Raw genomic sequence first — 23,594 nt, forward strand, 5'->3', positions numbered from 1 at the left:
CAGATGTCCATTAGGTAATGGACTTTTGATAATATAAATGAATAATACAGTCATACAACATAGCCATATGATATATTGGCGTGATATCCCCCTCCAGCTGTGGAACTATAAAAATTAGAAATACCATGTGGAAAGAAGCCTCCATAATTAATAATTAACAACTGTTTGAATTACCTGTATTGTTTTATAGGTACAGCCATTAACATACCTTTATAGTACCGGTTGGCCTATTACACACATGTTCACGTCCTGTCCAACTCTATGCAGGCAATCAGTCTGATTTTATGAAGTTCTGCATATATAGGCCTACTGTCCGACCAGTGCACAAAAATGAGATACCACTGACCCACACGGTCACATATATTATTGTATAGACTTTTACATTTATATGGTTCTTGAAACAGTAGGAAACAGTCGTAAATTAACAAGTTTAAGCCTTTATGTTTAACTAGGCCCAGGACGTAAGAGAATAACCGGTAAATTGCGGATATATCAACCATTATTCGCTAGCCGTACAGCGGGAAAATATAAATCACGCGAATGTCAGTATGATCGTCGCATAAAACATCACACAACTTTTCTGTGCAAGTCGCGAAGCGATTATTGACCAATCAGAATGAAGCGTTTCCGTCAGTGTGAACCTACGATTCCGGCTGCAACCTCAAGCTTGGGAACAGCAAAGCTAGGCCGAGTTTTGTATACAGAGTGTGTTTGATGGAAAGGCAACAGTTAGAATCTCGGGTCTGATGAGATTTTGTCAAAATGGGGTGCTTATTTTCTAGATTCAGCGGTTCTGAGCCTTTGACAGAATCTCCGAAGATACAACCGAAGCAATATTCATGGTAAGCTTGACTCGACTCGTTCAGACACATGTCTTATTGCCAGCTTGCACGTTGACAGCGCTGACAAACACGTAGGCTACAACATCATTTTGCCCGGGCTTTTCTTATTTCTCTGGTAACACCTTTGTGTGTTTCCAAGTGCAATCGCGTTCAAGTGTAATGAACAATTATGACAAAGAGACAGCAACATACTTCAGTGTAATGGTATGCAAAGTCTCTATCCTGCAAAGGCTTGGCTGCAAAGCCAAGGCGATTCATCTGCAAATATACATGTAGTGCTCACTACTGAGCACAATTACTCCCTCTGCACATCTCAGTTCTCAGCATGCTGTTTAATCCGAATACACTGACTAGTATTAGGTTTGTATACACCATGATCGTGGCTTATCAAACTCTAGTAGGATAGGAAACAGATAGTACAATGTCTCAAAGCAGGTCAAATGCACAGGATAGCATCTTCCCTTCCCATCGCCATGCACAATTTTGTAATGGTAGTCTGATTAAGTATCATTTTTCAGCAGAAAGCATCCAGTCTATGTGGGTACCACCTTATTTTCAAGACAGGCACCATACAGTTAAACAGGAAAATTCCCATAAGGATACTTCTGAAGCGTTTTCTTCTCTGACAGTGACCTTTTTACTCTCTTGGATTATTCTCGCAGTATCATTTTGATTTTTTTAAATTGGGTTATTTATAGTATCATAGTTTTCGCACTCTCTGAAATAACTGCAAATTGTCGAGTGTTGGATGTAGACTCATGGTCATGATTCATGATTTGACCCGGTTAAATAATGAGACACATAGCAGGAGATATTACAACATGGATTTAACCATCAAGAGACATGTGTAGTGCTTATAAATACAAGTTGCAAACTTTTCTGGTTAGGATTATGGCATATCTAAAAACTTTTCTCAACTTACATATATAGTCAGTGTACTCAGACAACATGCTGTCCGCATTGTAAAGATGCTTGACACTGTATACATTTGCTGTAAAGACTAGGTTGCTGCCTATCACTGTTGAACCACTTCTCAAATCTTCATTGTGAAAAGCAGATTCTTCATGGACTTGATGTCACTTAGCCACATGACATCAACCACAACTTTATAAATCAACAGTTAATAATATTTTAAATTAATTGACTAGGTATGCTATCATACTTTTCTGGTATAGTGGCATGCTTGTCTCAGCAGCAGCTGGTCAGCAGTATTTTGTCTGTTAATTCCTGACAAGCACCCTTGAGTTATTTTTCTGCAGCCACAAAGAGATAGTGTCTGCTATCCTCATTTTGTGATGTTTATTTGCGATGCACCTACAGTCCACCTTTGACTTGTCAAATGAAATGTTTGACTCAGCCGATACAACCCGGACAATACAGCCATGATCTGGTTGGTTGGATTGCCAGAGTACACAAACTCTATTTGAGTAACAGCATGTTGAGTCAATTACTATAAGGGGATATGATGGGATATGAAACAACAAGTCAGCATAGTTCTGCATGACATTATATACTAAAGTTAGTGCTACATTCTACATACATACACAGTGCAGATATATTGTAAGAAGATTTAGCTACCTTATAAGATGACAAGTCTTTGTGAGTCATATATCTGGAACTTTTTTCAAAGTGATAGCTAGGTGATATTGTCATGGCTTCAAGGGACATGGTTTACAAAAAATTATGTACTCAGTCTCCTGAAAATGAGCCCTGTTCTTGCTTTCACGCCTTATTATTGCACTTGCTCACTTCTGGATTTATAAAGCCATAATAAAACGCCAACTGTTCCTTGATAATAAATTTCACAATGTAAAAAGAAAAAAAAAAAGAGAAGAAGAAAGGTGTGCACCCATACAAATAAAACATCATATCATAATGTAATGTAATATATTTCAGATGTGTAGCTTTTTTATATATGTAGCTAGCTACTGGTCCCTGATGATTGAAATAATTGATTGAAATAAAAAAGCAAGGCCATTTGGACTCCATGTTTTCTTCACTTAACATAGGAGAGAAATAGGAACAAAAAATGAAATCTGGACGCCTGGCTCAAATGGACTCACAGACTCACCCTCCTTCTCATTTCTGATTAACCTCCAGTCTGTTGTACATAAAAATATTTTATCTTACATAAAGGTTGGCATGTAAAAATTCACTGTGGTAAGAAGATGAAGGCCTTAAAGGAAAACACCTCTAAAAATTGAAGTAGGGACCACTAAGTAGACCACTTAAAACTATGCATAAATATATTTTCATTCGTTGTGTTAGATTTGTGTGAAAAGAGTTAAAGGTGCTCAAACATTTGACTCCTAAGGTGGGCATTATGGACCATACTATCAGAGGTCAGGAACTCGGACGCCACAGGAAGTTTATCCAACTCTAATCACGACATTGGATGTTGGAATAACTTTTTTTACCCATGAGTGAAAAGTTACTGAAATTAAGCTCCTCAAAATTCCTTCCTTATGAACATCAGGAAAAAATGTGATGTGACGTCAGGGTTCCTAGATACTGTCAATATGGCTCATAAAACCCACCATAGTTTTCAAATATTTGAATGCTTTTCAACACCCTGAAAAAATAAATGAAAGCATTTTTATGCATGGTTTTCATTTGTCTTTATGATGAACCTTACTTCATATTTTAACTTTCTTTTACTTTTGATGCCGGCACTTATTTTTATAATAAGGAATTAATTATACGTCTCAAAAACCTCTTCAGTGACAATGTAAGGTTTATAAATCAATCAAAATCAAATAACATGTCACAATTCAGTAATTTATCAAGGGCTGACCTATGCATGATAGAATAGCCAAACATACATGGATGCGGGCAATTTGAATGTTGTATACGTGTAGTTGTATACGTGTATGACACCTTAATTCCTGTGTTGTTGTCTCTGTATCCTGCCGAGTAGAAATCCACATTTTAGATACCATCGATTATTATATGGCACTAAAACCCCAGATATGAGGATAAACTAATTGGAAGCAGTGTGTATATATACTAGGTTTAGTATTAAAAATAACACTGACAATATCCTACCCCCACTGAGTTCTAGCATTTAATTCACCAGCAAATACAGAGATCTTCTGTCTAGTGCTGTCACTGTCAAGAGAGTTAACTAGTAATTTACATGTACATAATATACCATAGCTAATTACTTGCAGCTGTTACATTTTATAATGTACATAGCCATACCATTTCAGTTATATATTACACTGTTATTACCTCTGCTCAAACAGCAGTGGCTCAATTTGCATTTTTATGGCGGCCATTGTACAGTAATAAAATGATACTTCATGGATACAGATATTTTAAAATGTGAACATAAAAGGTCAGATGAAGTAACCAACACCAGATAAACCATAAAACTTTTTATTTATGGTTTTTAAAAGTTTTTGTTCCTTTAACAATAAAACACATGTGGAAATAAAAATCCACAATGACCTTGTGGAATCCCATAAATGATATAATATTACATAACTGTTTAGTTTTTGTTGCACAGTTCTTGGTGAAGCTAGTTTTCACACTCAGATTCAAAAACATCTGGTGACACTCGCCATTATACTCTGGTAACTAGATTCAGAAATATCTGTAGACAATTGCCATTATGTTATCTAGTACACAGATTCACAAAAATCTGTAGACTCTCACCATGTTACCAGTATCTGCCAGGTACACGGATTGAGAAACATTTGTAGAAATTCCCATTATGTAATCATATGATTCAGCAATAAATTATAGCACCCCCACAGCATTATTGCAGACAGAAAATACTGTTTGTTCGTTTAAATTCATTCTCATTATACCGGCTACAAAGAACCAAATTTTACAATGTACCTGAGATGATAACCTTTAATTAAAATTAACATGAATATTATTAACACAGCAATATCCTTTAGAGCATCAAGTGGTAAGCTGGTCACAGAAATCAGAACAACCTAAGTGAATATACAGTCTAAAACATATATGTACACCAGAGCCATCCAAAACCTCACATGTCCAACATTCAATCTTCAAGAGGAGTAGATCACAAACAAAATGTTTTTTTTTTTTTACTTTTACTCTAAATGTTTGTAGGTTGGGGTAAAAGCATCAGTGATAGGATATTCTCTGACAGTATCATTATGAGTATTTTGCAGTCTCCAAATTTCTGTACACTATATCAAATGTTTGCAAGTTTAAAATATTGAAATTCTTGTGGGGGCCTCTGTGGCTCAGTCGGTTAGCGCGCTAGCGCAGCGTAATGATTCTGGAGCCTCTCACCAATGCAGTCGCTGTGAGTTCAAGTCCAGCTCATAATGACTTCCTCTCCGGTCGTAAGTGGGAAGGTCTGGCAGCAACCTGCGGATGGTCGTGGGTTTCCCCCGGGCTCTGCCCAGTTTCCTCCCACTATAATGCTGACCGCTGTTGTATAAGTGAAATATTCTTGAGTACGGCATGAAACACCAATCAAATAAATAAAATAAATTGAAATTCTTGTAAATTTCTGATTGATGCCCAGTGACATTATCAGGGACGTACATGTACATGTAGCTTGTGAAGTACATGTAAGTGTCGTACGGCATTTGTTGGTACCCTGATGTGGGATATGCATGTATTATATTGGTAATACACTTTAGTGTTAATCTGTACATATACATGCACATATTGGTGAATGTAACATCAATACTCTATAGTATTGCTGCTCTCCAGACTCAGGTGAGCGATAATATCCCCATTAGCCGTTACTCACTCAGGAATAAACGGGTTCATGTCATGACACTGAATGCTGTTTGCCATTATGCGTATTAATTCAGTGAGTCTGGAAGAAGTGGTGCCTATAATATCTCCAGGGCTTTCGTTGGTAACCATATGCAAGTAGTTTGGAAACTCACAGCAAGGTTTTCCACACAGTGCTGGATATATACATGCATATACCTAGATTAATGAAGTATGAAAAAAAAAAATTCTAGCAACTGTCTATATGATATGGAAATCTTCGAATTTTGTATATATTTATTTCTTCTTTCAAGAAACTTTACATACTGGTAGTATGCATCATCTGCATATTTCCATGATATTTTCTTTTGGACATTTTTTTCACAGCGGACTGTGAATAAAAACCCCAAACCATTGAGGATCTACAGTGGGCTTTATAGGTTGAAGCACTGTGATGTCAGATTCTTTTTTTTGAAGTGTTTGAAGCCTGCTCTAACTCTAAACCCAGATGTACATGTAGATGTCACTCGTACTGTATTTACATGTACATTCATTTTCAACAGAGGAATATAGCAGTGAGAGCATATTTAGTAGCAAAAGGAATCGGGGACATCATTGTGCTTCAACTTGATTGGTACCCAGTTCTATATGGTCCAAAAAATCATAGAACCTCAGTCTTTATTTGCATTTTATTCACTGTAAAAAAAAAAGTTTGAGGCATGTTGCTGTTTATTCTGAGGAAGACGCCAACCTTCGAATTAAAACCGATTACAAAATATTCTGTTGAGCCGTTGAGATTTGAGTTTTTCATAAGGTTACTAAAAGCCTGTTTGAATAAACATGTTGCAGTAAAATATCATACAAATGCACATGTATAGACAACTTCATGTGACCAGTAACTTTTGGTGTTGGCTTTGTTGGTTTACCTTTGATGAGTAGTTACAGTACTTCACTGCCAGCGATGTAGAAAGAATACATGTGGATTTGTAGAGGCTGCTACAAAGCCGGGATTTTAGCCTTAATGTTTGTTGTATTGATCTCAGATTAGTATTCTTTTCTATTGGCTATTTTGGTATGATTTTTTGTTTGACTTAAGGTTTTTCTAGATCAGGTTGCCATACTTCTTGATGGCTATTATACAGTTTCTAGGTTACGGTGATTATGACAAAGAATGTAGAGGGCCCAAATCCCCCTAATGTGATAGGCTTTGCAAATGATTGGAAGATTTAATTATGTCTGAATAGGGTTTATTTTATTTTCATTGTTAGACTGTTTTTACATTCTAAAGGTTTTGTCAATTCAGGCAAAAAATAATATTTTACATTTATTTGCATTGGTCTGAGATGTTAAATTTTTCAGTTGCTGAGCTGCTGGTGTCAGTTGTTTGTATCCCCAACTTGTGGAATGTTCCATCTGTAAAAGGCCAATGTTTAATGCATGGGACAGTTTTTACTTGAGGATATATTATTGGCTTCAACATTGGCTTCAACTGATTCATGTATGATCATTATAAAATTAAGTCAGCTTGTTTATGCCTGAAATGAACCTTGTTGAACAATATTTAATCGATCTTTGACATATTTTCTTGTTGTTGGAGTTCAAATTGAACTTGAGCTGATGCTCTGCTGGCTCCCTGAAAAGGTGCATGTATTAGAATGTGGGCTTGATTAATGTAAAACATCAATCAAATTAATAAATAAATCAAAACTTTTGATCCAATTAAATGCTATAAAGTTTCATACAGTTACATGGATCCACTGGTACATGTAGGTGAAGTTCTAATGCCTGATCAGATCATGTTTTACCTACATTGTGAGGTAAGGAGTTCATTGTGGATTCTTTGAATGGGCAACAATGGGCATGTAATAATATACCCTCTTCAGTCATTATGGTGGGTCACCCTATAGTATTGTGAAGAACAGCTTAGCTGAGAGGTTTGGGTAAATGGTATATAAGGTTTAGTTACAAAGGCCAAACTAGGCCAGACAAACTAGGAAAATGGTTGAAGGGAAATTATTTCAGTGTACTAAATCATTTATTTGATTTAAAGGAAATTCGTTGAGCGGAAAACATAATACTTCTTCTGTTTTGTTTTAAGGTAAAAAACTATTCTTGCATTCTTAGCACTGTTAAAGTGCTATCGATTTTGATATTAACTAAAAACTTATGTATAATTTCCTACATGTAACTACAGTGGGCTGACTTTCCTTGAATGGTGACCTTGCCGTTGAGGTTTTCCTTGTGAATTCTACTTTGCGCAGGTACATTGTCCACTGCGGTAATCACTCGGCATTGTATGGGGCAGCCAACTAAGAGCACAGCCAAAGGAAACCTTTTGAAGCTCTCATAATAAATGTATGCTTCATCGATTTCCCTGGACTGGGATATGTATCTTCTGTAAGTGCCTGGGTGTTTAATGACTATTGCCTCATTAACCCACCTGGGTATGCAGATAGGCGTACAGTCACAAACGACCCCGTTACACTCCTCGTGTGCACGGCTTCACACGTCAACATAAGCTGTTGCCAAGTATGGCTACGGATCTTGAGCTCTGCAGTGGTTTAGATGGTAGATTGGAACAGGCTGCTTAGCCTTTTGCATTGGTGCTGTGGGATGTAATTGTGCAGAAATCTACTTATCCTGAAGATTGACTTGACCTGAATCACCTGACATCGATATCCACAAGATGCATGCCTAATTATTGACTTGGCTACCTTAGAACTTGAGTTTATTTGTGATTAGTCTATAACCTGCTGATTGTTTGGGATTAGACCAATGACTTGCTTGTTCCCATGTTCTGTTTGGCTCGGACTGGAGGGTAATTGTGGAAATGTGTGAGTATAAGAAATGCTGAGTGATTGAAGGTTTAGTATAGTGATCAGTTTCCGTACATGTTATGTACAACATGGGAACATTAAAAAGAAGAATGTTACATTTGATTATCTTAAACTTTCACAGGCTTTGATATTACCAAATACCTAAATTCTACAGCCTTAATTATTATATTTGACAGGGGCAAATTTTGCTGGGAAATTACAGTCCATCTGTGGATCTGCCGGCTTAAGCAGCCTTATAAATCAGCAAAACTTAATACTCTTTCTGTGGTTGTCCAAATATCTAATTACCTGGAGGCTTTTATGCCAGACAAACACATTTTGCAATGCTTATTTGTACCTATCTCGAATAGTGAAGGAAGCCTTATAAATGTGTTTTGCTATGGGACATGTTTCAACAGAGTAATTCCAAAGCTGTTAATGTGTACATGAGGTATGTGTTTGTCCTTGTAAAGAAAGCTTGTGTAGCAATCAAGAAAGCTTTTATACAGATTTGAGACAGAGGTATGTCACACCTTGAAGCAGAAGTCTGTCACAATTGCCACCTTGTCACAATACCATTTTGGTGGCCACCTGTTCACGGTTACTATCATGCCATGGCCCTTGCTATGTAGGTTTTTTGAAAACTGTGCACATGTTCATGTTTGCCATTGAGATTCTCTCTGTATTCCCTGTAATAATATTAAGTTTTAAATGCGTGGTTGTTTCATCGTTGACTCTTTTGATCTCATACATAACTTTAATAATATAGACATCACACACCTGACGTAGATCTTAGTTAACAAGGACTGAAATCCTTCATGTATGCAATAGCATGTAGATGTAGTACTTCTATGAAGGATTTGGGTTTTACTATTACATGTATGTGTATGTTGAAGTTGAGGAACTAAGTAGACACCTTTACAATATCCTTCATTTTTTGCTTAATGAACATCACCAAGATGACTGCCTGGGAGGGCTTTCACAAGTTTTTGTTTGTCAGATTTCTTGAAAATTTATTCAATTTACAGCTGTGTTATGTAGCACGATGAAGCGACAAGGTTTTGTGGGAAAAGTTGTAATAAACTTATGAAGACTTTGGAAAAGGGTTGCCAGGCCCTTTCTCTTCTGGTTATTGTATCATTTAGTGACTGTATTTATGCAACAGTATAGAACTGAAAGCCATGGTCGACTCTCACAACATTCCTGTAGCCAAAGTTACTAAAGTATCTATGATGTACCTTGATATATAGGTAATTCCTGAATTGAAATAATTCAGATTTTATAAATGTTTCACTCCCCCATTCCACATACAGGTATCTCATCAAAGTCTGCTCAGCAAGGTATGTCTTAAAGTATATGTATGTATATTATATCATTTCATTGTGATCAGGGAATGCCCATGTTAATGCATGTCATGATAAAAAATGATGTTTGCATGTTAGATATTATTATTAAAAGTAAGGTAAAAATACAGCTTGAAATGTATCAAAATGTGGCTACATTTTTACAGGGATAAGAGGGAAAAATTGAACGTGCAAGATTTTATCATTGAAAATGTGAAAGATGAAACAGTGGGCAGGAAGCCAGGAACCGTGAATGGCCAACAGTTCATTATCCGTAACTGTGAGGTGAGTGCCTGCACAATGTGAACAAGGTGAACACAATTTCTGCATGTATTTAACAAACAAAACACATGAAATTTTCATAGTACCAGTGAAAGTGACTGTCTGTTACACTTTGCAGATTCATGTAATTTAGGTATTTAATAATACTATACTGTACATGTAGCTTGTTATTGTAAACAGGAAAAGGACAATCCCGCCATGTATTTGGGTACAAAACTGTGCGAAAAAATTTACACACAGTTTAGTGTGACTTAAATTATTTACTTCTGTGACTTTTGGATACTTCAGTAATAAAGCTCCATTTATCATTGAAAATTTCCTGAGTCACATGTAAATATAATTTTACATGGTTAAATTGACTCTCCTTGAATTACAGGTTTTACTCATTTTAGCTGAACTACCATTGTTATTAGTCAGTCTTGTATAATCAGTGGTATAAATTGTTTATGTTCCAGAATTGTGATATCTACATATTTGATCATATAGCAACTGTGACTGTGGATGACTGCATTAACTGTAGGATTTTTCTAGGTCCCATTCGTACAAGGTAAATGAATGAAGTTAATAACAGTTAAAGTATTTAAATGATAACAAAATTATTCAAATTGATTTGTCAAAGGTGCATGTACATGCATGGTAGTGAAAGACTTTTTGAAAGGTACATACATGTCTGCTGAATGAAAATCTTATATTGTGTGTAAATTGTTCAGATATCTCAAAGTTTATATATAGATGTATGTGGGAAGTTGGGTGTTTAATTGCAGCACCCGCTGTTTGTGATGCTTTTTTAAGCCTGGAGGTATATGAGGTACCTGGCAAAGGTTGTTGGTTCAGTGCTCTAGGCATTCCAGTTTCCTCCACCCATAAACACTAGCTCCATTATTTAAGAGGAAAATTCTTGAGCATGGTGTTACACTCCAATCAAACAAGTATATATATGTAAATTCAAATATACTTGCAGTTGTATGTGTATGTGTGGATGTATTTTTGTCTTTGTTTGCTTTGGCCAGCGTATTCATCAGAGACTGTAAGCAGTGTAAGTTTGTGGTGGCCTGCCAACAGTTCAGAACCCGGGATTGTCAAAAGATGGATGTGTTCCTCTGCTGTGTCACTCAACCAATCATAGAGTCATCAACAGGGGTCCGACTGGGCTGTTTTCAGTATTTCTACCCAGAACTGGAAAGTGAGTCAAGTTCAGTGATCATCAGGGTTTGTTTTGGGGCTGAAAAAAGTCCAGGCTCTGGAAAAAAAAAACAAAGAATCATGACAACGCAACCTAAAATAGGTGCATTGTTTTTATGTGGAGCTAGAAAATGGAGTTTCACTTTACACAAGTTTAACATGTAATTTATAAATCTGCTCATCTTCACCTGCCTACATGGAACTACAGGTATATGTTTGAGGAAACAAGGGCTATATTTAGGAATTGAAAAGACTTTGAATGTTCCATCAATTGATTGTCAAGTCCTTGGGAAATCTTTGACTTTTGGACAAGGAAAGTTGTACTAACTCAGGTTCATGGACAAACTTAAACAATTGTAGTTATTCAGTTTTCTCAAGGATTTCAGGTTGGTGTACATACACTAATGTTTCATACCTGCCAAAGAAACAAAAGAAGAGCAGACCACCAAAAACTCTGGATGGTTGCAGGAGTTCACTGTACATGTACACTACATTATGAAATTTACATGGCACACATAGAATGGCAAGAGATACACTGTAGGGATATAATTTACCAACAAGTACATGTGTGATTATTATGAGGGTTGATTTGAATCAAATAGAGTGATAGTAATGCATAAATCTTTTTTATGTTTTTTTTTTTTTTGAACTTTTGAGAAAATAGCTGTAATGCATTTTGTCTTTTTTTTTTATCTGACGAGATTATAAAATTGTTTCGAATGGTGTTTTTTTCAAGAAGACATAATGTATCTTGCATGTGAAAAAGGAGGGTAGTACATGTACTGATCATATTGTTATTAAGGTGGCTAATCCATATCTGGCAGGGTCCTCGATGTCTCAGAAGGGCAAAGAGCTGGCTCAGTGTCTGGCACTTGGCCATTGTCACATGGTCTAAATCTATCTCTGGCTGGTTTAGCTGCAGCTTTAATTCAAGAGGTACATGATTTTCTTGCCAAAGGCCGTTGGTTTACTCATGGCATTCTGGTTTCCTCTACCCATTAACTTAACAGTCATCTTATAAGTGACAAATTCTTCAAGCAAAACTCTGCAGTGATCTCTCATATAATTATTATCACATATATTTTCATTCTGTCCAGCTATAGGATGTTTGAACTTTCCAGGCCGATGCCAATTTTTTTTATATAAAATAACATGGCACGTACCCTCATGCAGAGGTGCCTTTTTGAAAAGGAAAACTTGAGGGAAAATTTAATTAACCCCTTGACTCTTAGTGCAGGTAGTTCAATGAAACCATTCTTAGCATTGATTCCATTAAGGATAATAACACAGTGAATGTGTTTTATTGAACTCATTTGTGTTTCTCCAGCACTCCAAATGACCTGCAGTCCCTGTCAATAGACGGGGCCATGTGGAATGAACCATTTATTATCAAGTCAGTGTGGTTGTGTTTGAGGGTTTCAGGGCACCTTAGGTATTAGTCTTTTGTACACTTACACAGCTGCTTGTAACCAATAGTTAGTTGGAAACGTGTTAAGAGACATTAAAGCATGGTATGTCAAATGGGAGCACACTCTTTTGTCACGCCTTCGTGCTGGCTAGAAATTGATTAAGCAAGAACAGACCTTTGACATTTATAGCTAGTCCCAGACCGTGCAGCAATCCCCATGTCCCAAAGCGTCGTATAATAATTGCTGTAACTCATGACTGCTTTCAACTGTTTTGGTCACAAGTACATAGAGTGGTTAAATTTATTATTATTTTCTTTTATTTAGATGAATTTTCCTTTTTTTTTTTGATGATTGAGAACATGTTTTTAGGCATAAAATTTGCTGGAATTAAATTGTAAATATGAATATAAAAATGTTGAAGACTCTGTTGACCGGATTTGTGTGAGTCTTCAGTCAGGTTTAGATGACATTGTGATGTATTTGTGTTAGGAATCGACTAGCTGTCCAGACTATTGATTTCTTATTGATCATCGAAACTTGACCTTAAAACAAAGTCTGTCATGTTTTTCTCTTGCCCTGGCAGATAAGGGTTGAGCTAGCTGGTTTGCATTCCTCTGACATTTATTCTGCAGTCAAGTTTTCTCTTATTCTACCTGATTATGATTTATGAATTATGATTCCTCAAACCAGCAGCTAATTAGGACTCCTCAAACCAGCAGCTAATTAGGACTCCTTAAACAAACATCTAGTTATGACTCCTTAAACCAGCAGCTTATTACGACTCCTCAAACCAGCAGCTAATTACGACTCCTCAAACCAGCGGCTAATTATAATTCCTCAAACCAGCAGCTAATTATAATTCCTCAAACCAGCTGCTAATTATAATTCCTCAAACCAGCAGCTAATTACGACTTCTCAAACCAGCAGCTAATTATAATTCCTCAAACCAGCTGCTAATTAAGACTCAAACCAGCAGCTAATTATAATTCCTCAAACCAGCTGCTAATTAAGACTCAAACCAGCAGCTAATTACGACTTCTCAAACCAGCAGCTAATTATAATTCCTCAAACCAGCTGCTAATTAAGACTCAAAGCAGCAGCTAATTATGACTCCTCAAACCAGCTGTTAATTATGATTCCTCAAACCAGCAGCTAATTATGACTCCTCAAACCAGCAGCTAATTATGACTCCTCAAACCAGCAGCTAATTATGACTCCTCAAACCAGCAGCTAATTATGACTCCTCAAACCAGTGCCTAATTACAATTCCTCAAACCAGCTGTGGCTGTTAAAGTGCACCTCTGTAACAGTTGAGAAGTCTGAAGTTTGTTCATCACAGAACTGACAAATGAGGCGAGTTTTATGCTTATTTGATTTGACTGAGACATACTTTAGTAAAAGTGGTATTTATGAGCATTGTAAGAAGAAAGTTATTGCTTCTTACATTGAGTGGGGGACATAGTAGTAGAGGTTTTCTGTAATGAACCAAAAGTATTCTGAAGTCTGCAGTTTGGTTCATGATAGCTGTTCTGAGTTTCAAGATCTGATTATGTATGATTTGTGTTTTTCAGGTCAGTTCCGCTCAGCTGGTCTAAGTATTTTCAACAATAGCTGGAGTATTGTCCATGATTTCACACCTGTACCAGGAGAGAATAATTACAATTTACTACCTTTGGTAAGTGGGTGATGATTGTTATTCTTTTAGCTGATTTATGTCCAAAAAGTCATTGACTTACTGTAACCACAACCTATCCTTTTAACATGGGCCATTGTGATTCAGTAATGAGAGACTTGACTGCAAGACGACAAGTTATTATTTGTTTATTTATTTATTTGATTGGTATTTTATGCCGTACTCAAGAATATTTCACTTATACGACGGTGGCCAGCATTATGGTGGGTGGAAACCGGGTACAGCCAAGGGGAAACCCACGACCATCCGCAGGTTGCTGGCAGACCTTCCCACATACGGCCGGAGAGGCAAGACGACAAGAAAACCTTATATGGTTGCAGGTGTATTCATGAATGCAGTGTAAACATTCCCTCACTGTATATGCAGGGTGTAAGGATAAAGTTAACATTGCACCCTGAGATGTATGTTTGTGTTCAGCATGTCTTGGATTCAGGTTTCTGTGAAAGTATAGCCCAGTAGTTGTCATTTTACTGAAAATGTGTGGATGTGAAAACATTGTGTTGATACTTGCAGGAGGCCAAAGTAGAGGACTATGTCCCTATCCCAACAACAGAGCAGTTCTCGGAGATGCAAATCGATTTGGACCCAACTAAGTCTGTTATACCTCAGAGCTTGGGACCAAAAAGGAAGACTTCAGATGAGGTAAATTGGAACACATTGGATCTCTGATTATGACTAATAGATTTGCTTGTTTTATTCATATAACGTCATGCATTAATTATTTCAGGGTCCACGCAGGTAGCCGTGCGAGACACTTAATGAAATCGCTGGGATTATTGTTATTATTATTCCACCGATTTTGTGAGCTCACTACAGCCCAGACCGTTTCACCGATTGATTTGAAATTTTGCTGTAAAATTTCCCTATGCCTGAAGTTTTGCAAACACCTATTCCATTGTAGCCCAAGACATGCTCTTTCCGCTAAGTTCCGAGGGATTTGAACTTACGATCAGTGGTTTTCTTGCTAGAAACGTTTAAAGAATACCACAAATTTTTTTATTTCGGACATAAATATTAATCCCATTGCTTTGACATTGAGGTATAGACGGCATCTGGAAAGACATATAATCTGTTGACATATTAGTTTCTGCTGCACTGTCAATGATTTCCCAAAGCCGTTGTGCACCGAAGTATGGCTATTCTGTCTATCATTTGGCAGTGTACAGTGATGGCCCTGGCTGAAAGTGCTTTGAAGTTTTAGTTATTTGTTTTATTCTTGTTCAGTTCTTTAGTTAAGAATTGTTCACTTGTGTAATATAATTGAGGTCATTATTATGGGTAGAGGAAGCCAGTATGCCTGTCATAAACCACCAGCCTTTGGCATGCTGAGGACCGACTTTCCCGTGTGACTTGACACATTGGTGGAAGACAAGTGATTTTCAATGACGTCGTCCATTTTTTATCACCAAGGCCCCATCAAAAAACGAGAGCTGAAAAATTCTGTTCCCAAGGCAGGGATTTTGACTTACTCTTTCAACTCTCCATTATATCTTAATGTGTTATTTATATATATAACTGTTACTTTCTTTAAAGAATATATGGTTCGTTTGCTGGACAGCATAAAACTTAATTTTGCCAGCAGCGATTAAGGTCTGTACATGTAAAATACATATAGTTGTTTAATTAGGAACAATATTTTTCTTGTCTTCAGTGCTGTTTGATTGTTTTCTTCAATGATGGAGGTTCTCATGACAGAGCCCTGGCCTTTATTGAAGCAGTGCGAGCATTACAGGTATGTCTGGAACTGTTCATTATGCAGTAGTGACTGTAGTAGTGTCCAATGAGGGATTTAAATTTGTTGATATACATTTGTTTAGCATTGATTTCAGTAACATATACATCACCAGGGTTGTCACTAACTCATTTTTTTTAGTGAAAAAATGTAAAAGACAAAACATGAGTCCAAATTACAAATAAATTTGGAAAAAAATTAAAACAAAATATGCCACAGTAGCTTAATATTTTCTGTCCAGAAAGAAAACCTTTAAGAGTTAAAACTTGTTATCAGGTAACCTTGTGTTTTTTTTATCCCATGTGTCGTTGAAACCAGTGAGTTTATCCCTTGTTTTCGCTGAAGATTTGTCCATCTGACATGGTTTGGTTTCTATAACTAATAAAGGCTCCAAAAATTGTATGATATTAGCTTAATTTTTTATTTTCTGTTTAAACAAACAGGTTGCACCATGCATACATTTCGCATATTTAGCATGTATGGCATTAAATAGCTTGTTTTACTTGTAGGTTGACTGCGATCTGATTCAGACCAAGGAAGTGGACATGGGGCCAGAGGATTCACAGAGAGTGTTTGGCTCAGAGTCTTACGACCTAGTAGTCAGGCAGGGTCAGTTGTCCATCCTACCTTTCTGGAGCATTTGCCTTCATGTTTCTACACACAAAAACTCTTTATTTGAAAGTACCTCATAAAAATAAAGAAAGGAGAAGAAAATTTAAATGTCATTCAAATACCATTGAAAAGAGTATGTATTTCCTTGCGGATGCATGCCATAAAAAAATTCTAATATGTACCACAAGTTGATAAATTATAAATAAGTCAGCGCCAAAATACGCTGTGGGGGACTCCATTTTGCCTAAGAAGTAGTCCTGAAGTCTTCTGTGTTAGGAGGAGAATTACTGTCGGAAACTGCTGAAGTGCAGTTCGTACATTTCCGGTAGAACTCTTCTTCCCAGAAGGTTGTGAACAGTACAGTTCATTTTCTGCTTGACGATCAGGAAGCCGGAATGTTGGATTTAGGTTCCGAGTTTACACAAACAAGCTGGAAGTTTTAACGACTCTGATTGGCTGAGAGGCAACACACCCCCAGCATAATTTACAGGCTGTGAAAGATGGAGGATGCGATGGACTCAGCAATTTATGCCAGCTTTGCTGTTTTCAGGCGTTACTTGTATGGCGAGGAAAGGTCGAAAAATTATGCAGCAGGCACCACCAGATATAAAAAAAATGTGTTCTTTTCAGCCTATAGTGTCATGTTTTTAAGTTTTCTTCTGGTTTAAGAAGCCCTTTCTGAATCAGACTGTTTAAGCACTAGCCTTGGCACTGTCAGTCCCCTGACCAGTCTAGGTCTCTGTACTTTGGCTGCAGTCTGAAGGCAGGAGGTTTGCCACGTATCTGATGAGATGAATATTGGTTTGTTGTGGGCACTCTGGTTTCGTTGATCCAAAGATTGAATGCCATGACAAATGTGAAAATTCTTGAGTAACAGCATATAACGTCAATAAAATATGTGAATAGGTATTTTGGGGAAAATATGGTAGAATTTCAGAGTTGAGTATTTAAGTGAAATGCACCCATATGCAGATGTTATCAACAGCAGAATAATGTAATGATGCGCAATGCGGAACTGGTAAAACCTCTTCCTGCCTATAGATGGTCCAAAGCTGTGAACTCATTTGTTCTTTCTTGTACTACGTCACAATTATCGGTCTATCTGTGCTCATAAAACATATATGAAGTACACACGCACTGCAACTTCACAGAAGAAAATGTTGCATTCAGCTGTCATTTGGACTGTATGTGTAACTTGTCTTCGAGTCTTCCATTATCATAAAAGATCTGCATGTAGAGTTTAAGTATTAAAGTAATGCTAGTAAAAGAAAACCTCTTGTTTCCTCTTAGCACAAAGCTGAATGCTTTCATGTAAGTGGAACATTCTGGAGTATGATGTTTAACCCCTCAGATGTTGTAAGAATGAATATCTAAGAATGTAACTACAGTATACATGTAGTGCTGGCAAAGGGATTTTACATTTAACTTATTGTAGCTGAAGTCTTTTGATAATGGCATTTATTTGTGAATCAATTATTCAGTCCCTCATTCAGTTAATCTTAAGGATGAAGTTATTATTATACATGTTAAATGCCATCAAAATGAAAAGTTTCCTGATTTCTCTTTGTCAGGTCCAGTGATAGGCCTGGAGTACAGTGGTAAGGACTGTATCAAACACTGTCAGGAGTGTGTGGTGAATCTGACAACAGGAACCACTGGATTGGTGTTTGTCAGCCAGAGTCCAGCACTGGCCACCCAGCAAGTTGAGAACTTCTACAACTTCGCCGAGATGCAGATGGCAGTGTGATGAGGGACATGGGCAAGGGAAGCAAATGTTACATGGCCTGTGCAGTCCAAAGCCAGAGAGCTTTATGAGAACACCAAACATAGTTCACGGTTAATTTACAATAGTTTTCTGACATCCAACTACAAAAAAATTATACCTTGTAAATACTGTCATCCTTGAAATTTCCTGTAGCACTGTGGAGATATAGGCCAAAGTTACATGTAGTTATTATTTGTAGTAATTAGAATGAAGTAGGTGAAGAAGTGATGAACTAAGCAGAGGTATTGACTAACGCAGGTGATTACAGATGTTAAAGTGCCTGATTTTTGGAGATCTGATCTCACTGCTGGTCACACACACAATTCATTAGGAACTTCCTCATGCAAAAATCATACAAAATTATGCACTGATTATGTACGTGTGGTAGAGTTTGATTGGTCAGTAATAAAATTGACCAGTTGTATCCAACCTTTCTTTTGATTCGTCCAAATTTTCTATTTTGAATCATGTAATGACCATTCATCAGTGTATTAACTCTCATTTTTTAATACATGAAAGCAAGGTTCACAAACCATCATGTTTTGTCACCTTTGTCGGTTCATTTGTAAGATTTTCAAAAATTGAGTGTCACCCTTGTTCATTCCAAATTAGTACACAGATATATAAGAATACCTTCTCACAAGAAAGTAGAGTACTTCTGGTTTTTATCTCTGATGATTCTTATCAAGTTGTGTCTAAAATTAAAAATTATCAGATTCTTTGATTAACAAACATTTGATAGGTGTGTTAAATTGATGGGAAAGTTTCAGCTTTAATGACCATGTACTTACTGGCCATGTTCAGGAGAGAAGAATGTAGGTTATCTCCCTTGGATCAGCATTACCAACAGGCGCTTGGATTTGAACCCACCATGCTTAAAGGTTGACAGAAGCAGGTTTGATTTTAGGAAGTGGGCAGGCTGGGTAGGGCAGGGGTCTGGGAAGCATGGAAGATTAACAAAGCAATGTAAGTACTCATACAGTATTATTGTGGTGGGAACAGCCTAAATCCCCCCACCCCAATACCATTCTCCTCCGAAGACCTGTTTGCTCCATTACATTTACCTCTTCTAGTCAGAACTTACATTAATGCTAATTAAAATCCATCAGGAATTTCTTGTCTGGCTATCATATTTTTTGCTAATAACCTTTGTGTGATCTCAAATGTGGTGGCTTTCTCTTCAGGTGTTGAATACCTTTTAGCTGTATGATGGAGTACACCAGTGTTATATCATATACCGCCACATTATAGACAGCTGTCTTAACCAGCTCTGGGTTAATCTCATCTTTTTGTAGTGTTCATGTTTTGACTGTATAAACCTCATATGACATAATTGCCATTAATTTGTTAGGAATGCTTTAACATGTGTCTTTGTTTTTGGTACTGTATATGTATGTAAAAAGTTTCTGATGTTAAATTTGCCATGCTATGCTGTCTGTAATTCTTGTACATGGTCATTTTTATACATGTTTTATGGTTGGACATAATTTATTTTTATTTATTGTAGTCATTGATTTTGATATTGTCATAGAAATGCAGTTCTTATAAATTTGTGGTTTAACGTAAATGTATTTGATCTACAGCTTGGATTACACGATTGTATACTACATATTCGTAAATAATCAGTGACATATGTTAGGCAGGGATGGATTGTTATGTCATATGGATTGATATGATGAACAGATTTGATAATACATGTATACTTAATTATGTAAAGCTTGTTTTGCAAAGTGCATGTAGCGTTGCGTGTACCTAGCTACATGTAGGCCTACCACGGCAGCCATGAAAGTGTCATATGTATGATGCCATGTGCACCCTACGAAAAAGACCCCAGATCCACAGAAAGAATTATTTTCTTGCCTTAAAGTGAATTCATTAGAATGTTCTGAATTGGGCACCTGTTAAATTTGACTGAAGCTGATTTAGCTGACAAGGTTAAGAAAAGAAAGAAGACTTTAATGCATCATTTCACATCATCATTATATTAAAGGGCTATGTGTGTGAGGTTAGTGCAGTCTCATATGAGGTGAGATGAAAATTTGTAGCTATGTAAGAATCCTGCCAAAGCTACTGTTGTTTGCTGATAATGTCATCTTTCCCTAGTTAATGTTATCAGCACATGCTCTCTGTATCTATTGCTTTGCTCATGGTACATATAGTTGATTTACGAAATCTAGTACACAGTAATTTCTCAAACAATTATTACCGTATTACACCTAAAATTTATCACATTTTAAGTGACACATTTTGTTTGATTCTTATTGATTCATTTACCTTATAATGCCATGGAAAAGATTTTTTGTGAAGACTGATTCATTTCTTACCAGAAAATCATGGGTTTGGCATCAAAAGTGTCATTTTAATACCTTAATAGGCCTCTGATAGTGCATTTTTAAATAGCAAACTTAGTATGCTATGTTGCACTACATAACTGTTCACATAGTCCCATCACTTTAGTAACTGAGTTTGACACTATCCTTATCAATGTCTGATACACATAACAATTAAGTCAGTCAGTTATGTTTTATTGGCGTAGAGTGCAAAGGTTATATATGTATATATATATATATATTTGCAAGGTGAAGTTCTTTTAAGAAGCTGAGTTATGTAGTAGCATAGATTTACATGTGGTTGAATTGTGGGAAAATGTGGGAGATTGTCAAGGCAGCTTAAAGTGTGCATTTGTGTCTTGCAGGTGTGTTGTTTTTAGAGGAGTTGAATGTTAACTGACTGAACAGAGGTTCTCACACCATCAGCATGTGGCTTTTGTTGTAAGCCACACTTCTTTAGATTTGTGTCAGAGTTAGCATGCAGATCTGTGAGCTGGGAATACTTGAGGGGCCAGCCTTCCTCCGTGTTTGCTGTGTTAATAAAAAATCTCATGCACTCTACTGTGTTGTTTAATTGGTATTGCCATATAAAGTGGCCTAGAATTCGTCCAGGTTTAATATTTCTATGTATATTTTTTCTACAACTTTTGTATTGTGTTCATACTTTATTTATATAGGTTTGCTCATACTGCATTATTGATTATAATTTATCTTTCTCTGGACATCTAATATTTTGATATTGTTAATTAAGGTGTCACAAATGTACAAGGATGTACATACATGTAAAAGTGTTCTGGAGTACAGTGCCCATATTTGTGTAGATAAGTACATAGCTTGTAATGTATTGCATATTCGTACATATTAAATCGGTGGTGCCAGGTGGTAAGAGAGGCCCACTTGTACCCTCCTTGTATAATTGTATTTAGAGTACTAATTGTGGGAAGAACCAGTTCATGTAGGCTCTTTTACTGTGGCAACCAAAATGATTTTTGGTCAATCATTCAGTGATAAGTACCAATCATGCCAAATCAGCAGCCTCTTTTGTTGGGCGCATTTTTATCAGCTTAAACATGTAACTTAAATGGTTCAGTCATATTGGCAGTTTAACATGATCAGGCTCTTTATGCTTCAGTTTATGTGCTGTGAAGGGGACCTTGATGTCAGTCCTATTATTTATCTGTTATGATGTCCCTTATCTAGTCTAGCCTGTTGTGATAAGCACAAAGAGATGTGATTTATACCTGTATATCTATTGTGTGATATATGCAGAAATAAGTTCAACTGATATTTTATGTAACTTAAAGCCAATGACCAAGTGAATTAATCCAGTTTAAGAAGAGTGCAGTTACCATGGGAAGTAACTCTGTTAGAGATGTGGGAAGAAAAGGCTGATTGTGAAACAAGCTGATTTTATTCTGCCAATTGCCCATAACCAGCTGGTGAATTGTTTATAGTGTACATGTTTGTGTAATTTATTTATTTATACATTGTACATGTGTTTGTACTGTGAGTGAAAGTCTTTACTGTTGACCATGTTGCTTTTAATAAAACTTGCTAGAATACTAGAAACGACTTAAAGTTACTTTCAAATGCCAGTAAATTTAGGAATCGTAGACTTGGTATTTGCTTGGTGGCTGTATCCAAGCATATTTCATTCTATGACAGCAGTCTGGTTTATGGTGAAAGAAACAGAAGTACTGGCATCAGATAAAATGTCAGCACTAAAAGCTGCAGCTGATACAAGAAGAGTTGGATTCAAACACGAGATCTTACTGTCCCTTTGCTCAGTTGTCAGCAATCTGATGGATGACAAGGATCCCTTATTAGTTTAGTTAGCCTGTGAACTTTTGTTAGATAACGTTTCTTCTCTAATATCAAAATAGGACCCTCACTGGCTAAGACGGCCGGTTTAAGCACAGACCTGATGCAATTGTCAGTTCATTGACCAATCGAGCCGTGCGTTCAAATACAGCTGTTTCTGCTTCAGTGCCTGACAAAGGTTGGTGGGTTTACTCTCTGCCCTGGTTTCTTTCAGTGGTCTAATGTACATCAGATGTAAGTGAAAATTCTTGAGTACGGCATTAAAAAGGAATCCCTGAATTGATGCAAAAACAGTTGTTTCATTCCCTTGTTAATCCTTGTAATTGTGATGTTTAAAACTGAAATGACAGAGATGAAAAACACAGATTGATGATCATCCTTTTACTCTACAAACCAGTAATAAATTTCAGGAAGGTTCATAGTCTTGTAATTCCAAAGAATTATATACAGCTTACATGAATAATTAATAATGTTCTACTGGCATATACTTGTAGCCTTTTCTTCTCTCTCGCTCTATTAAATGTAGGTCAGTGTCTATGCAAGCAGGAAAACAGATTCAATCCAACACATATGGCTTGTACATTTACTTTAAAGCACTATGGACATGGCCGGACTATATAAAAGGGACTGTCTTTAGATGAAAATAGGCATACACTAACTGTATGATGCACCAGTACTTGCCACTGAACAATTACATGTAGGTATAAGACATATTTAGCCAAAATGGAGAAGTAACCAGAAAACTAATGCTACACAAATTATACATTAAATGAAGACGTTCTCAGAAGTCCAGTAAATAACTTGTGATTTTATATCTATGCCTGTTTCTTTTACTGCCATCTGGATACATAAATGAATGCCCATTAAAAAAACAAGAATCATCATAAAGTAATAATGTTAACTTCTTGTGTCATTGTAGGTAAATACCATTCATGAGCTTGTTTGTATTGCCTGGCTGTTTAACTGGACATTCTTTATAACCAGTTTTATATCTGTATTTATACAAGAACAGGCTACATGTATTTGTAGATGAATGAACATGTGTATGTTCACCCAATCTGAG

The 23,594-nt window shown here is 36.6% G+C and overlaps 1 protein-coding gene across 1 annotated transcript; it reads left to right on the forward strand.

The window, feature by feature from the left end:
• Positions 1–684: 684 nt before the first annotated feature.
• Positions 685–22,265, forward strand: LOC135466721 (protein XRP2-like). Its single transcript, XM_064744373.1, has 9 exons — positions 685–842; positions 9,873–9,990; positions 10,443–10,534; positions 10,998–11,170; positions 14,150–14,253; positions 14,785–14,913; positions 15,923–16,003; positions 16,513–16,612; positions 18,187–22,265. Exons 1-9 carry the CDS (start codon positions 763–765, stop codon positions 18,360–18,362), a joined length of 1,053 nt encoding a protein of 350 aa, XP_064600443.1. The 5' UTR covers positions 685–762; the 3' UTR covers positions 18,363–22,265.
• The last annotated feature ends 1,329 nt before the right edge of the window (positions 22,266–23,594 follow it).

The sequence above is a fragment of the Liolophura sinensis genome, chromosome 6 (genome assembly GCF_032854445.1).
Source record: "Liolophura sinensis isolate JHLJ2023 chromosome 6, CUHK_Ljap_v2, whole genome shotgun sequence".
Taxonomy (NCBI): Eukaryota; Metazoa; Mollusca; class Polyplacophora; order Chitonida; family Chitonidae; genus Liolophura; species Liolophura sinensis.